At 36.8% G+C, this 14798-nt stretch overlaps 2 protein-coding genes across 2 annotated transcripts in view; one reads left to right on the top strand and one right to left on the bottom strand.

Moving 5' to 3' along the window:
- Positions 1-493: 493 nt before the first annotated feature.
- seraf (Schwann cell-specific EGF-like repeat autocrine factor) lies at positions 494-2959 on the top strand. Its single transcript, XM_015009619.2, has 5 exons — positions 494-843; positions 1230-1325; positions 1396-1500; positions 2487-2582; positions 2744-2959. The coding sequence occupies exons 1-5, from the start codon at positions 621-623 to the stop codon at positions 2854-2856; spliced, it is 633 nt and encodes a 210-aa protein (XP_014865105.1). The 5' UTR covers positions 494-620; the 3' UTR covers positions 2857-2959.
- Positions 2960-3011: 52 nt separating this feature from the next.
- vwde (von Willebrand factor D and EGF domains) overlaps positions 3012-14798 on the bottom strand; it is a 32514-nt gene continuing 20727 nt past the window's right edge. The window contains exons 20-34 of the mRNA XM_088013961.1: positions 14225-14481; positions 12994-13213; positions 11876-12030; positions 11615-11810; positions 10415-10828; positions 9146-9241; positions 8924-9019; positions 8743-8838; positions 7806-7901; positions 7618-7713; positions 6592-6687; positions 5770-5865; positions 4997-5092; positions 4014-4111; positions 3012-3862 (exon numbers count right to left, since the gene is read on the bottom strand). Coding sequence (XP_087870087.1) covers positions 3848-3862; positions 4014-4111; positions 4997-5092; positions 5770-5865; positions 6592-6687; positions 7618-7713; positions 7806-7901; positions 8743-8838; positions 8924-9019; positions 9146-9241; positions 10415-10828; positions 11615-11810; positions 11876-12030; positions 12994-13213; positions 14225-14481 — 2123 coding nt within the window. The 3' untranslated portion in view covers positions 3012-3847. The remainder of the gene's footprint in view (positions 3863-4013; positions 4112-4996; positions 5093-5769; positions 5866-6591; positions 6688-7617; positions 7714-7805; positions 7902-8742; positions 8839-8923; positions 9020-9145; positions 9242-10414; positions 10829-11614; positions 11811-11875; positions 12031-12993; positions 13214-14224; positions 14482-14798) is intronic.

The following is a 14798-nucleotide window of genomic DNA, read 5'->3' as shown; positions in this document are numbered from 1 at the left end:
TCCTAATTTTTCAAATTTTCCACTATTGAAACTCAGAAATATGCTTCTCCTTACCATCCCTCAAAATAATGTCTGCTTAATCTCAAAATTTTAGATTTTTTTTCTGCAAATTTTCAACTTTTGGAGCTCAGAAATGTCCACATTTCTTCATATAATTAAAAAAAAAATAATAATCTCAACATTTGTGAGTGTTGTCTAGGAAAGTTTATAAAATCTATGAGCTGAATCTCAAACTTTCTGATTTTTTTTCTTGCAAATTTTTAACTTTTGGAGCTCAGAAATTGTTAACTTTTTTCCAGAAAATTCTGACTTTTTTTTGTTTGCAGAATTTTACTCCTACAAATGTTTGAGTTTTCAAAGTCAGATATTGTATTTTCAAGAAAAATGTGAGTTTTTCCCCCTATCTTCAATGGCCTAACACGCTGTTGTACCCATGTAAAGTTTCCTCTAATCTTACCTCCAGCTGCGGTCAGCCAGCCCCCCGGGAGGCGGCGCTCTCCCCGCCCAGGGCGCATCCTCCTTCGGCCCCGCTCCAACTGGAGCCTCTGTGTGGAAACCGGAGCAAAACCGCTCCGTTTCTTCCTTTCCAGCCGCCAAACAAAACGGAATAAACACCAACCATGAGCCGTTTTGTCCACAAACCAGCCTTTCCTCTCGTTATCTTCCTGCTCGCTGCTGTCGGTGTTTGCGCCGGAGGTTCGGACGCGCCGCGCGGGGTCGCGGTCGGGTTCGTCTTCGACCTCCAGGCGAAGTGCGACCCGCCGTGCAAACACGGAGGAGTCTGCATCCGAAACAACACCTGCCACTGCTCCAAGGGCTACGAAGGAGAGACGTGCCAGTACGGTGAGGAGCTAACGATGCTAACTTTGGCATGTTGGAAGAACAGTTCGGCTGTTGGTAAAGTTCGAGTATCTAGGAAAACACGACACTTTAATTCATCCAGGTATTTTAATTGTGTGATAATACTTTATTTAAGATTAGAGTCAATTAATAGTTTGCATTTCCGCCATTAATGGTTTGTTTAAAATTGAACTGTTGACTCTAATTTGGTAACTTCACATAATTGCAGAGTTGGGTAGTAATTAGTTACATTTACTCAGTTAAATTTACTTGAGTAACTTTTTTTGTTTCTGTTAAAGATTCATCAGTTTTTTTATTGAAAGAAACTGATTTGGAGAAAAAATAATTTGCCTAAAATGATTAAAAAGACATTATTGGTTCTGTTGCAGCCAACTGTTTCCCCAAATGTAAAAATGGCGGAGCTTGTCTCCGTCCAGGGAAATGCAGATGCCAGCCTGGATATGGAGGAAGATACTGCCACACAGGTCAGGTTGACAAATCAATCAATAGATCCATCAGTTTGTTATATTAATCAATAAATGTGGCGTTCCACAGTGTCGTGTGCGGGCGGATGCTGGAACGGAGGGGAATGCAACGCCGTCAACGGAGAGGCCAAATGCATCTGTCCGTCCAGCTGGAGTGGATCAAAATGCCAGGATGGTGAGTTTAATGGCTGCGTCTGGTCATGTGATCACACAAAGGTCAAAGGTGCCACATACACTGCAAAAACACAAAATACCACCAACTAATTTTGGTCTAGTTTCTTACTAAACTTGAAATAAGACAAAACTGACTTATAAATAGTGTTTCAGCGAGATATAGGAGCTTGTTTTAAATCAATAATTACTTAATACTGATGAAAAACTTCTAGTTCTATTGGCAGGTTATTTTACTTATGACATAAGAAAATGTTATTGTGAAATAATCTTAAACTAGTAATTTTCACTAATATTAGAGAATACTTTACTGCTTTGATCCTTTTTCATGAATGTTTGAGAAATAATTTAGTCACCATGGCAACCATTCGACTGTGCTAAACGCCTGCGTGGACGTAGCTCCGCCTTCAACGATGCAGCTCCTCCTCTGAGCTGCAGTTTCCAAACATTCCAGTTTTCTAACCGTCCCACTCAAATCCTCAGACAAGCAAGCAGCAATTAGCAAACACCTGGAGAAATTACGCATCTGTTGATCTTTTTACAACGCTGGTAAAAAGTGTTTAATAGAGGAGCCATGTTGTGATGACTTCCTGAAGGCAGTTTCAGAAAGAGCAGGAGTTTCTTAAAGAGACAGAGGCCCAATTTAAAGGCATTAAGTTACAAAGTTTCATTTAAGTAAAAATGATACAAGTAGCATTTTTATAACAACTGAAACTGACATAGTTACTTGACTGTGGTGTAACATGTTGCTATGTGCCTGGAAAATACATAATGCTGCAAACTTTAGAAAGATTTGCAACTTTGATCGTACATTTTTGAAAAGTAATTAACTTTAGGACACAACAATCACATGAAAATATCTCAACATCCTGGACGAACCAATGTGGATGTGGGATTTTGTTCTCTTTGGATGTATTGACTAAGTATTCAGTTTGTTTCCTGGTCTCCTTCTTGAGCCTTGAGCATTTGTTTGGTTTGTCCTCCAAACAGCGATCTGTCCCCAGGGCTGCAGGAACGGTGGGATCTGTGTGGCCCCAGGAATCTGCAGCTGTCCAGAGGGATGGCTGGGTGGAGCATGCCACAACGGTGAGGTCAACACTTCTACCTTTTTATCATCTGTGCTGCTCAGATTTTACTTTTTTCTGCCTTTTTGTGAATCCAGCTGCAGAGTTTATGAAGTCAGCCTGTTGGGATTTCACAGAAAAAGCTAACAGCTTTTGGTTTTGTGTCCTTTGTGTCGGGTTCAGCCGTCTGCGATCAGCCCTGCCTGAACGGAGGGAAATGCATTTCTCCAAACAAATGCCGCTGTCGGCCGCCTTTCTCCGGTCCTCGCTGCGAGGAGAGGAAAAAAACCCACTAATCATTTCCAGACTCCAAAATGAGGATTATTCTCTTGTAGCTCAAACATTGTTCTGCATAACATGTATCACCTTTTTAAAAATAAATGAAACATTTGTACTATGCTTGTTTTTTAAATACTGTAATTTGTCAATAAATGATAAACGATGTCAAACATTTATTTACAGAACAGACATAAGAAGTAAATTTATTTGCATCATAATTGCAAAACAATGTTTATAATTAGGCTTTCAACAATATCAGAGTTAGATGTAAATAAATACAACACACTTATGTAAGCGTTTTGATAAAACAGACTATAATTTGTTTATGGCAGAATCATAAAACTGAAACTAATTTTTGCCATCAAATATTTGCTGGAAGCTGTTTGTAAAATAAATGAGTTAAAATATAATTGTGAACGGTTAAACAATAACACACTCCTGTTGTGATTTTATAAAATGAAACCTTCATAAATCTTTAATGTTACATGTATTTTTTATAATTCAACTGGAAAACAAGAAAATCTGTTTTTGCGGTGAAGGCGTTTTAAGAGATTTTGTTTGATCCGGAGAATCTTTGCAAGAACAAATGTTCTCAAATCAAGATGTTCGACAAAACTGAGTGATGCATTTCCATTAAAAATTAATCATTTGCAGAAACTGAAATGAGGTTTAGTTTTTCTGTTGGATTATACAAGTTATACCAACTATAACATAAAAGAAAATAATGGAAAAGTATATTTCCTATCATGGTTTTGTTTTTAAAATATAAAAAGTTGACTGACATGTTCATCCACTGCTACAGAGTCGTCTATATTTAAAGTATTTAAATGAATTCAACAGATTTTACTTTTAGCCTTGAGGTAGTGAAATGCAGGGACAAAAACACAAGTGCAATAAATCATCTCTGTCAGCTGAAATGTGCACAGATGAGCACATTTTGTTCTCCGTCATACATTCAAACACGCATCCGGTTGTTTTATGCTTTTTGCAGTAATTCTCTTCATCTTCTCATGCTTGTGAAGCCTGTGAAGAAGACAAAAGATTTTAAGAAAACCAAGTTTAGACAGAACATATATTACATATAAATGATGCAAAATCATCTCCTTTGTTTCTGTAAACTCTTCTTAAGCCACAAAGTAGCTCAGTTTTTAAGAATCGTGACCTCATGTCTCACCTTTATGGCGCAGGTGAGGCCCTTGAAGCCTCTGCGGCAGTGGCAGTAGTCGGGCAGCACGCACCGCCCGCCGTTGAGGCACGGCCGCCTGCAGGAGGCTGAGCAGAAACAGCGTCAATAAAAAATATTCCTGCAGAGCTGAGGCTCTGATGACATTTATTCAAGTTCACATAGAAAAAGTCAAACTGACGGTTAACTACTGAGAAAATGTTCCAAGTTCCAGTTAACATTAATTTGATTTATTTATATTCTCAAAATCATAAAAAAATGTTTGGAAATTTTTAAAAACAAACAAAAGCGTGTGCACAAGTATTCACAGCTTATCCTGAATATTTCATTTAAAAACCTAGAGAATAAACAGGGGCAGAAAGGTGCCTGATTTTTATTAGATTACATTAGTGAAACAATCTACAGGTGGAACCAGCACTTTCTCATATTTTTTGATCAAATTTTTTTATTTGCAAACATGAAGAAAACATGTTTCGTCTGTTCACAAAGAGTGCTATAATCTTTTACAGTCCTCTTTCCAGTTCGTCTTTTTCATTAATTTTAAGCAATTATTGATTTAAAATAAGACCAAAGGAACTTACAAGTAACTTTTCAGCAAGAAATAAAACCTTGTTTTAAGTGTTTTGCAATATTTGCATTAAAAACTAGAAGAAAAGGAACATTTAAAGAATAAAAAGCAAACATAAGACCTGGGTAGAAAGGTGCCTGATGTGTTATTAAAGTATATTATTATATTATTAGTGAAACAAACTGCCAGTGGAGCTAGCAATCTTTCATAAATAGTAAAGAGTAAATAGTAAAAATAAAGAGTTTATTGACTTAAAATGTGCTTTTATTTCTCGATGAAGATGTGACATGCCAGAGTCATCTGTTGTGTGTAAAATGTTGATGAAAACATGAATTTATTCCATTTGCAGTAAGTAAAATGTTCTTACAGTTTCGTCTGGGTGGGCCGGTGTGATTTATCGACTCACGCGTTTGACAGTGCAGCCCTTCCCAGCCGGCAGGACAGTGACACGTGTTCGCTCCTACGCACTCGCCGCCATTTTTACACTTCTGTAAACAAACGGCTGCAACGGAAACAGACAGAGTCAAAGTCTCTCAGGACTTACTTACACATTACAAACACAATGCTTGATATGAGGGACGCACAGATTGTAGGAGCAGGAATTTACGCAACGATGTGCATCAAAGTGTGATAACAGATTAGTTAAACAAACGATTTAATGAAAAGTAAATCCTCATGAGGTGGCTCTCCACATCACACAGGTTTAAAATCTTATGTTATTATGTCATACGTGATCAGAAAATAGATGCATTTATGCCTGAAACTGTACCTTCACAGAGCTTTCTTACATTTATTTTAAAGTCTTGTGTACTAATGAGTAGTTATCGTCTTAAACAAATGATTACATCGTCAAATCCTGACAATATGATTGTTACTTTTGCTGTTCAAGTCTCAAAATAATATTGAACTGATACTTTGATTAGTTAGTTGTGTAATTATTGTAACCAGCATTTGATTATATTCTTAAATTATACATCAAAATGTTTGGAGATATAAACTCATGTGTTCTGCCTTCTCTGCAGGGCAGAAGTAAAATAAATTTAACAGAAGATTTAGACTTTTTAAAGGAATCTAAATTGTTTTCATAAATTATTGAAGATTAAACTCAAATATATCTCAATTATTTTTTATTCCTGCTGTATAATCTGTGATTAGAAATAAAAAATCAAATAAACTCACGCATGTTGCATCTTTTCCCGCTCCAGCCTGAAGAACAAGAGCACGTGTTCGGTCCGACACACTTCCCTCCGTTCATGCACGTCGGCTCACAGACACCTGGAACAAAAAACATTTTTTAATTCTTCAAAAACCTTTAATTTTTTTACATTACTGCCAAGAAAACACATGAAACAGTTATCACTTAAAATGTCGTTGACTGATAATCGTTCAGTCGCTCAGAAAGTCTTTTCTTGGAACTTTATCTGCGTTTTAAACCAATTTTTTGTCCAATATTTGAACCTGAGTTTAACATCATACTGTGCAGAAGGACAAAAAAAAGTAAAATATTATCAAATTGTCTTAAAATGTTGTGTTATTAAAGTTTCCTTAGTTCAGCAGCTGTATGTGGAAAAGCAGCAGAAATCCAAAGAAAAATCGTATCAGAATCAGTTTTATTGGCAAAGTTTGTGCACAAAAATAAGGAATTTGACTTAAAAATAAATATACAAGAAAGGAAATAAAAATAAAAGATGTAATTTTTTTGTAAAAATATGGTTTAAAAAATAGAGAGAAAATGTTAAAATAGTGAAAAACTGATTGTCCATCAGAGACAGCCTTTGTAGCGGCTCGTTTTTGTAAACACTGCTGCGTTGTGCCAACATGAAGGTAAAACTGTGTCCAGGATGTGTGGGATCTGCAGAGAAGCTAACTGCTCTTTTCCTGATGCTAAACCTGTACATGTAGGTCAACCGTCTGTCTTCAAAAGATTGCAGAAAGTTTGATGACCTTTGCACTAACCTGAAGTTGTAATACATACTCAATAAAAAGACACTGATTACTTACTTTTTTGGCATCTTTTTCCTGTGTAGCCCTCTGGGCAGGAGCAGACGTTGTTTCTGATACACTGACCCCCGTTTTTACAGGGCGGGCTGCAAACAGCTAAAACAAAACAAAACAAAACAAAAAAAAAACTAACTTCTTCCACAATAAATTTATTTTTTAATCCAACAACCATGTTAGAAGTAACAAATATGCAGAATTTGGTAGTAAACAAGTTACATTTACTCAATTACATTTACTTGAGTAATCTTTTTGAAAAATGTACTTTTAGGAGTATTTTTAGTACTCTGTACTTTTTATTTTTATTTGAGTAATTTTATTATGAAGTATTTCTACTCTTGAATAAAATTTCAGTGGATTTTCTACACACTGAATGGAAAAAAAACATGTTTCAACCAAAAATTCCCACAACTGCAGTTTTTGTTTATGAAAGTTTCATAAATTTTTTATTGAATGAAACTGATTTGGAAATATTTTATTTTGGTCGTTACTTATATGAATTATTTAAATTTTTGTAAATAAAAAAAACTCCACTTAACTTTACATACTGGTCAGTCTTATTATGTAATATTTAAATATTAAATGATTGATAATTTGATCAGATTATTAACCAAATACCTTTATACTGTTACTTGGATAATTTCTTCGAAGTCTACGTTTTACTTTGACTTGAGTAAAAATATGTAGAAGTAGTGCTACTCTTACTTCAGTACAATTTTTGGGTACCTTACAACCTCTGCAAATAAGAAACACTGCAAAAACACAAACTCTTAAGTATTTTTATCTAGTTTTTAGTGCAAATATCTTGGTACCCTTGAAATAAGACAAAACTAACTTACAAGTAACTTTTCAGCAAGGTTTAGGAGCTTGTTTTAAGTCAGTGATTCCACAATATTGATGAAAAAGTTCTAGTTCTAAGTGAAATGATCTGCCAGTGGAACTAGTAATTTTTCATGAATATTAAGGAATTATTGAGTTTTTCCAGTGCAAGGAGAGATGTGTATTCCAAATGCTTTAAATAAAGATTACCAATTTGGCACTGAAAGCCAAAGAAGCCAGTGGGACAGGCGCAGACATTTGGCCTCACACACAATCCTCCGTTCAGGCAGACGGGGTTACACTGAGCTGCAGAAGAAACAGCTGTTAGCTTAGCTCACGCTGGCCTAGCTTATGCTGTGTCTCTGAGGTGAAGCCTGACTGTGTGTTTCCTTCCCTACCTGAGCTGCATGTTGGTCCGTACCAGCCGTGTTTACATCTGCAGACGTCTGGAGAAACACACTCGCCTCCGTTTTCACAGTGCCTGCTACACACCACTGGGGGAAACAAATCAGCCCAGTTAGCCCTGATGAATGGAAATATTAGCACAGAGCTAATGAACTGGATCATGTTCTGTCAGGATGAACTGCAGACGTGTTGCTGACTGGAGGACAACCTGGAGATGTGTGAGAACTTCACTGCAAAAACACAAAATCTTACCAAGTATTTTTGCTCTGATTTCTAATGCAGTTTGGCACAGATCTTAGTTCACCCGAAATAAGACAAAACTAACTTAAAAGTAACTTTTCAGCAAAATATAGGAGCTTGTTTTCAGTCAATAATTCCTTAATATAGATGAAGAAGTACTAGTTCCACTGAGATTATTTCACTTACACAAAACATTTCCCTATCTTATTGTGAAATAATCTGCCAGCGGAACTAGAACTGGGTTGCTAGGTAACGGGTTTGGCTTGGCTGGGGTTGCTAGGTAACGGCAAAGACACTCTCCCCATGTTATAATTTCCTGAAAAGTTGTAACTATTTGGTATTTTTCAAAACTATACCAACACATAGCATGTTGTCAGTAAAAGGATGTATGACTAGAACTTTTTAAGTATTTTAGACTTATCGAAAGTCATTTTGTATTCTTGAAGGTGAAAATTACTTTTTACTTTTTGTACTTTTTTACTGTTACTAGAGTAAAACAGCCCAACCTGTACTTTTACTTTTACTAGAATATTTTTTATATTAGTATATGTACTTCTGTATAATTAGAGAATGTGAGTACTTTTGACACATCTGTAATAATGGAGTTGCACTAACAAAATGAACACAAAAAAGATTTAAAGTCAGCAGACTGGCTGGAAAAACTGTTTAAAAAGTTAAGGTGCATCTCACTGATTTCGCATCTGGGCCCCACGTAGCCGTAGGCGCAGGTACAAAGGTTTCTGGCCAGACAAGTGCCTCCGTGTTGACATGGCGGCTCGCAGCTCGCTGCACAACACAAAAACACCCAGCAGTAATTAGTGAGCCATGTCTCTCAGCAGGTTCGATTCATCTTAGGATCTGCTCAGATTACCTTCCTCACAGGATGGCCCACTGTAGCCCACAGGACATTCACACACGTCGGGTTTCACACACCTGCCCTGGTTCTGGCAGTCAGGCCGACACACGGCTGAGAGGCGGGGTGAACACACACAATCAGACGCTGAGATAAATGGGATGAATCTGGAGAGGTGCTGATGTGTTAATGAGCTTGTTTTCCTGCGCAAATAAACAAAGTGAGCTCTGTCACTCTCACCTGTGTGACAGTTGTATCCGGTGTAACCTTCTCTGCAGGTGCAAGTGTTGGGCAGAGAGCACTCCATGTTCTGCCCGCAGGGATATCTGCAAACAGCTGAAACAGAAAATACATTTTAAACAAAGACAGTAAGATGAGGGAGAAAATTTCAGGCTCAGGTCTGTCGCTGTAACAAATTTTCCTGGACAATAAATTGTCCCAGGAGTTATCATGGTAAACAATAATGTTGTTGTTTTCAAGTAATATGTTGATAATGACATAATAATGCAAGAACACATTATTTAGAATCAACAAAGCAATAAACAACAGAAACAACAAATAACATTTATTATGAAGTATCTGTAAACAAAATAGTGTTCAAAAACAGAGGAAAATCAAAACACCACGCCACCCAATTCAATGTTTACACTCGCACATCAAAATGTTTACACACAGATGCGAAATTACACAACCGTACATCTTTGAAAAACAGAAGTGGAGCCTCCTGCACCACCAACAAGAATGCAGCAACTGTGTGTGTGTCTGCTTTTATCTGTGTACTGTGATTAGAAAGAAACTTACACTGTTATAGTTTAAGTTTTATTTTATTATTGTATTGTATATCTTGCCAAGGGACTGCAGAAGCGAGTTAGCTTACGCTATAATCTGGTGCAGCACATTAAATGGTGACATTTATGTTTGAGCTGTACATTGTCCCTGTCTAAATAAAGATTATTATTAAGTGGTTTCTGAACGGTAAGTCAACAACAAAACACATTTATTTTTTTTAACCAGCAGGGCACACAAGGGTAAAACCAAACAATCTCACGTCAAACTTGGTTGCTAGGTGTTGGGGCAGGGCTTGGCTGGGGTTGCTAGGTAACCGTAGTGTTGTAAAATTTGACTTTGTGAAACGGCTCATTTTCCAGACACCCAAAACATTAACTTATGGCCAGAAAACATCCAGATGCTTTTTTAAAGCTCTTTTTTTTCTTTCTTATTTTTAGAATCAGTTGGAAGAACAGAAATGTGTAAAATGTGAATTTTGCATCATAAATAATATTTAAATATATAACTGTTCTTCATTTTTATTTCATTTGGCAGACAATTTTTGATGGGAATTAAATTGTACATATTAATAACCTACATCAGCCGATCACCGCTTACAACTGTTGTTTGTCCGAAACTAAAATGGCCGCCGCGGTGCGGCCATTTTCTAAATGTTCTAAATGTAGTAGTTTGACGTCATTACTCAGCGTCATACTGAAGGATTAAAATACTCATCATCACCTTTACATACGAATCCATCCCCGGTGTAACCGTTCGGGCAGCGTCCACACCTGAGGGATCCTGAGCTCGTCGGTTCACAGATAACACCGGGAAAGCAGGGAGAATCGGAGCAGGTCACATGACCAGTATCCGAGGACAGCGCCACTGTGCTATGCTGCCCCCTGTGGACGGAGGGAGAAAATATTCGAACTGCTGTTTTGTTCTGAGGAGAACCAGTGGGCTGTTTGTTATTGAAAGAAGCTCTTCTAGTGTCTGGTCTCCACTGCCTGTCCGGTGGTTGGTTGTTTGAGGCAGAAGAAGAAGAAGACGACGAGGAGGAAGATGAGGACGAGGAGGAGGTGGAGTGGGTCCTTTCATGGGTGGAATTAGACACAGGAGTCCCAACGTATGCTCTGCTGGTGAGTGTTTCCTGACCTGCAAGACGCTTAAAGTTAGAGAAAGTAACTAATGTCGACAGGAACATAGCCTTGATTTCATACATTACACTGAAGTAAAACTCAGATGTTTTATTTATTTTGTGTTATTTCTTCTTTAGAATTAAGAGAGAAGGGTTAGGTTAAAGAAACAAAGATCAGGATGAATATTAAAAATATTTGTGGAATAATTGTTGTGAGGAGATAAAGCTATTTTTTCAGTCTTTAAAAATATAAAAATGATTAACTGAACAAATACAACAATCTTTTTTATGATTTTTTTTAGTTTCTCTAGAGATTTAGCTGGAATTTCACATGTTTTAGAAAATATAGAGGAAATATTTTGCTGCTTTTATTCTGATGATGATTTATGTATAACAAAGTGAAAGTACAATAAGCTTCTCTTTACACTTTGTGTTCTTGCCTTTGACAAGAATTTAAATATTGTTTATCTTTTTCTAGACTTGTCTTTTTCACCGTTTCACATGAATTTGAAATAACTTTCATTCTTTAAAACCAGATAGCCACCAAACAGATAATGTTAACGATTCATTTGCTGAAGGATCATGGACCTCCCTGGTCCAAAATCCCATCTTTTCTTTTTTACATTTTTTTGTACCCTCTTTTTAGTCAGTGAAAAGGGAGAAGATAAAACAATAAGCAATGCGTTCAAAGGTCATCAGAAGGCAGAACATTTGATCCAAAGCATGTTAAAACATTCAGAGAAAAGTCCAGCTCGTTTTTTATCAAAGTTTATTTCACTATATCAAACTGCTTAAAATCTCACCCGTTTCTGTGCACATTTGTCCGTTTCCCTGGAGACCAGGAGGACAGGGTCCACAGGCGAACCCGGCTGAAACATGGATGCTCTCGAAGCACAGAACTCCCGGGTAACACGGCGTCCTGCTGCACGGCGAAGGACCCGACGGTTTGGGTCTCTGAGAAACCTGCGGCACTCTCACTGGAGAACCTGCGATGCTTTCCTCTGTGTAAGGGCACAATGTTCAGAACAATAAGCTAAAAACGGGTCACGTTCAGCTAGAGAAACCTTAACATTGTGCATACCTTGGCAGGTTTTTCCATCACCTGTGAATCCTGGTGGACAGGATCCACAGACGAAGGAGCCCAGAGTGTTGCTGCAGCTCACTGCAGCGAAGCACGGCTGGGACAGACACTCGTCTACATCTTCCCTGCATGTTCGTCCTGTCAGTGAATGAAACGTTACAGAAACTCATAACGTTCAAAACCACCAACCATACATGCATGCTTATCAATAATATTATTTCAAGTGGCTCAATGTGTTTCACATTTGTTTTAATAAGTTTCTAGCTGATGTAAGACAAAAATATGTTTTACTGTAAATTAAAATAAAAGTCAATGAGTTACTTGTGTCTAATGCTAAAGTTTTGTATGAAACCTGGACAGTAAACTGACCTACCAGATAGAGATGTTTGTTTTTTCTAACTGTGTTGTTTTCATGTTTTTAATGTTTTTATTATAAAAAAAATTAACAGGTTTACTGTGAAAAATGCAAATGTTTGATTTTTTTAACGATTTCAACCATTTTAGATGTATTTAATAATGTTTTAATATTTTCTAATACTATACAAACAAAGAAGTATGAATAAAGAGAGCAGTTCTTCCTTTTATCACTTCTTAATTTGAGCTAGGGATGAAACGATTAATCATGAGGAATCAACTATTGAAATAATCGTCAACTAATTTAGTAACTGAGTATTCACTGACTCAAAAAATGGCCATTAGCTTAAAGAGCAAAATACTCAGAGTGGTAAAAAAATGTACATTTTGCATACAAGACAAAGAAGAACAAAACATTTTAGCTTGGTGCTCTTGGGGGCCCCCTGGTGGCGTGGAGACCCTAACCACCAGCTTAACTCGCACATGATTTGGTCCGACTCTGTTTTCTACAAATGATGAAGCGTTCACTAAAGGAACGCTATATTATTGCATTTTAGGCAATAAAATGTTACATTTCCTCTTGATAAAATGAATTGTTTATTTGCATAAATTTCATGTATTTCCAATATTGCATAAAAGGCTTAAATACAAAATCTGCAGAATCTGACCATTATTTTTATCCGCTTAAATGAATAATTGATTGAATAATCTATGTTAGTTGGACCAAACGGGCCCAGCTCCTCCTACCCGTCATTCCAGGAGGGCAGATGCAGGAAAAGGAGTTGGGTCGGTCCACGCAGCGGCCCAGCCTGCAGGGGTTCGGCTTGCAGTCGTCTACGTCCACCTCACACCGCCGACCCGTGAACCCATCAGGACAGACGCAGACGTACTCGGCGCTTCCGACCGGGGAGTTCACATTGGTGATGCAGGACGCCGCATTGAGACAATCGCAGGACTGCACAGAAACCTGAGGGCAAAATTCAATCTGTTTCCTTTGTCTCTCTGCTGCTGGATTAGATATTTAGATCCATCTGTGACAAACTTGGTCCCACAAATGCAAGAAGAGAAGAAAAAGTATTTTAAAAAGAATAATTTTACCCATCCGTTTCAATTAATACAGAGAAAGATTAGTTATGTATGACATAACTAATAATAAATGCATGACAAAATCATGCATTTATTTTATTTAACAATAAATAAACATTTTTTTCACCACTTATGTTCAGATAAACATATTTGTTTTACTGTGAAAACCAGTGTAGTGTTCAATTATACTTTTTTTATTAATAGTTGGCAAGGAATATAGATACGGAAACATAACAGACATAAATTAAAAGTATATAAATGTGCTACATCTTTATTTTAATACAGTTTTATAAAGATCATATAAATTATTAAATAAGACTACAAACCGTAGAATTTAAAAAGCTAAAATTAGTTGTAAATTTATTTTAAATAATACAGATTTTCTCATTTGACTTTGAAATTTTGTAAATTTTAACATTTCTGTATCTAAATTTTAACATTTATTAACTTTTTTTCCTATTTTTGTCACAACTTTTCACAAGTAATTATCACTATTAAGAGTCTGAGATATGTAGGCTCTGCCAAAAAATATTATTTTTATTTTTATGTGCAGTTGAAAAAAATATATATTTGCAAATCCTTATTTTCTCTGGTTTTGATTTTGGGGGGGGGGCGGGGGGGGGGCGAGGGGGGCGGTCATTCTGCATCTCCTTTAAATATATACAATTAAATTATGTACAGTTAACACCCTCTAGTGGTAGGAAGTTGAAACAATTCTTAGGAAATATTTGTTTAATTTAGGACTAATTTATTAATACTGGATTATTATTTATTATGTTCCAGAATTTCTTCATGAGCTGAAACATATTTTTTATATTTATTTATTTATTTATTTTTTACAACTGGGTAAATAATAAAATAGTTTGTCGATCTGCCTGCAGGACAATCTCACCTGGACTGAGGCGAGCATCTCCGCGCTGCAGGCATCAGTGACAGTAAACTGGAACGTGTGGGTGTCTGTGGGTTCAGAGGTCGCCTTCCACATCAGGAGTCCAGCTGAAGAGAGCGAAGCCCCTTTTGGACCCGACACCAGGCTGAAAAGAACCACGGAGCCTTCAGGGTCCTGAGCCTGTAGCTGGTAGATGAAACTTTCCTCCTGGAAGGCGCGGAGAGGGATCTGTGGTGGCTGGAACAACGGAGGCTCATTTTCTGGATGAAAAACAAGAAACAACTCAAATATGGAAGGTGAATTTTAAAGGAATTTGGTTTAGAAAATTTCAGCATGTTTTGAAAATATGTTTATTCATACAGAACTCAGTGTATGGAAGCGTATTTCCACTACTTTGATGGAAAAAAAAACCTTGTATGTCATAATTATGATATTTATGAGACAGCTAAATCATAGCTATGATTATGATTTAGCTGTCATAACCATAATTAGCTAAATCAATTCAGCTAATGATTTAGTTAAATTTATGATAGCTAAAAAATTTGATATCGTAATTATGACTTAGCTATCTTATACT

This window comes from Poecilia mexicana, unplaced genomic scaffold, assembly GCF_051168715.1.
Source record: "Poecilia mexicana isolate PSO_F unplaced genomic scaffold, ASM5116871v1 scaffold_16, whole genome shotgun sequence".
Taxonomy (NCBI): domain Eukaryota; kingdom Metazoa; phylum Chordata; class Actinopteri; order Cyprinodontiformes; family Poeciliidae; genus Poecilia; species Poecilia mexicana.
This window is presented reverse-complemented; position numbering and strand designations above follow the sequence as displayed.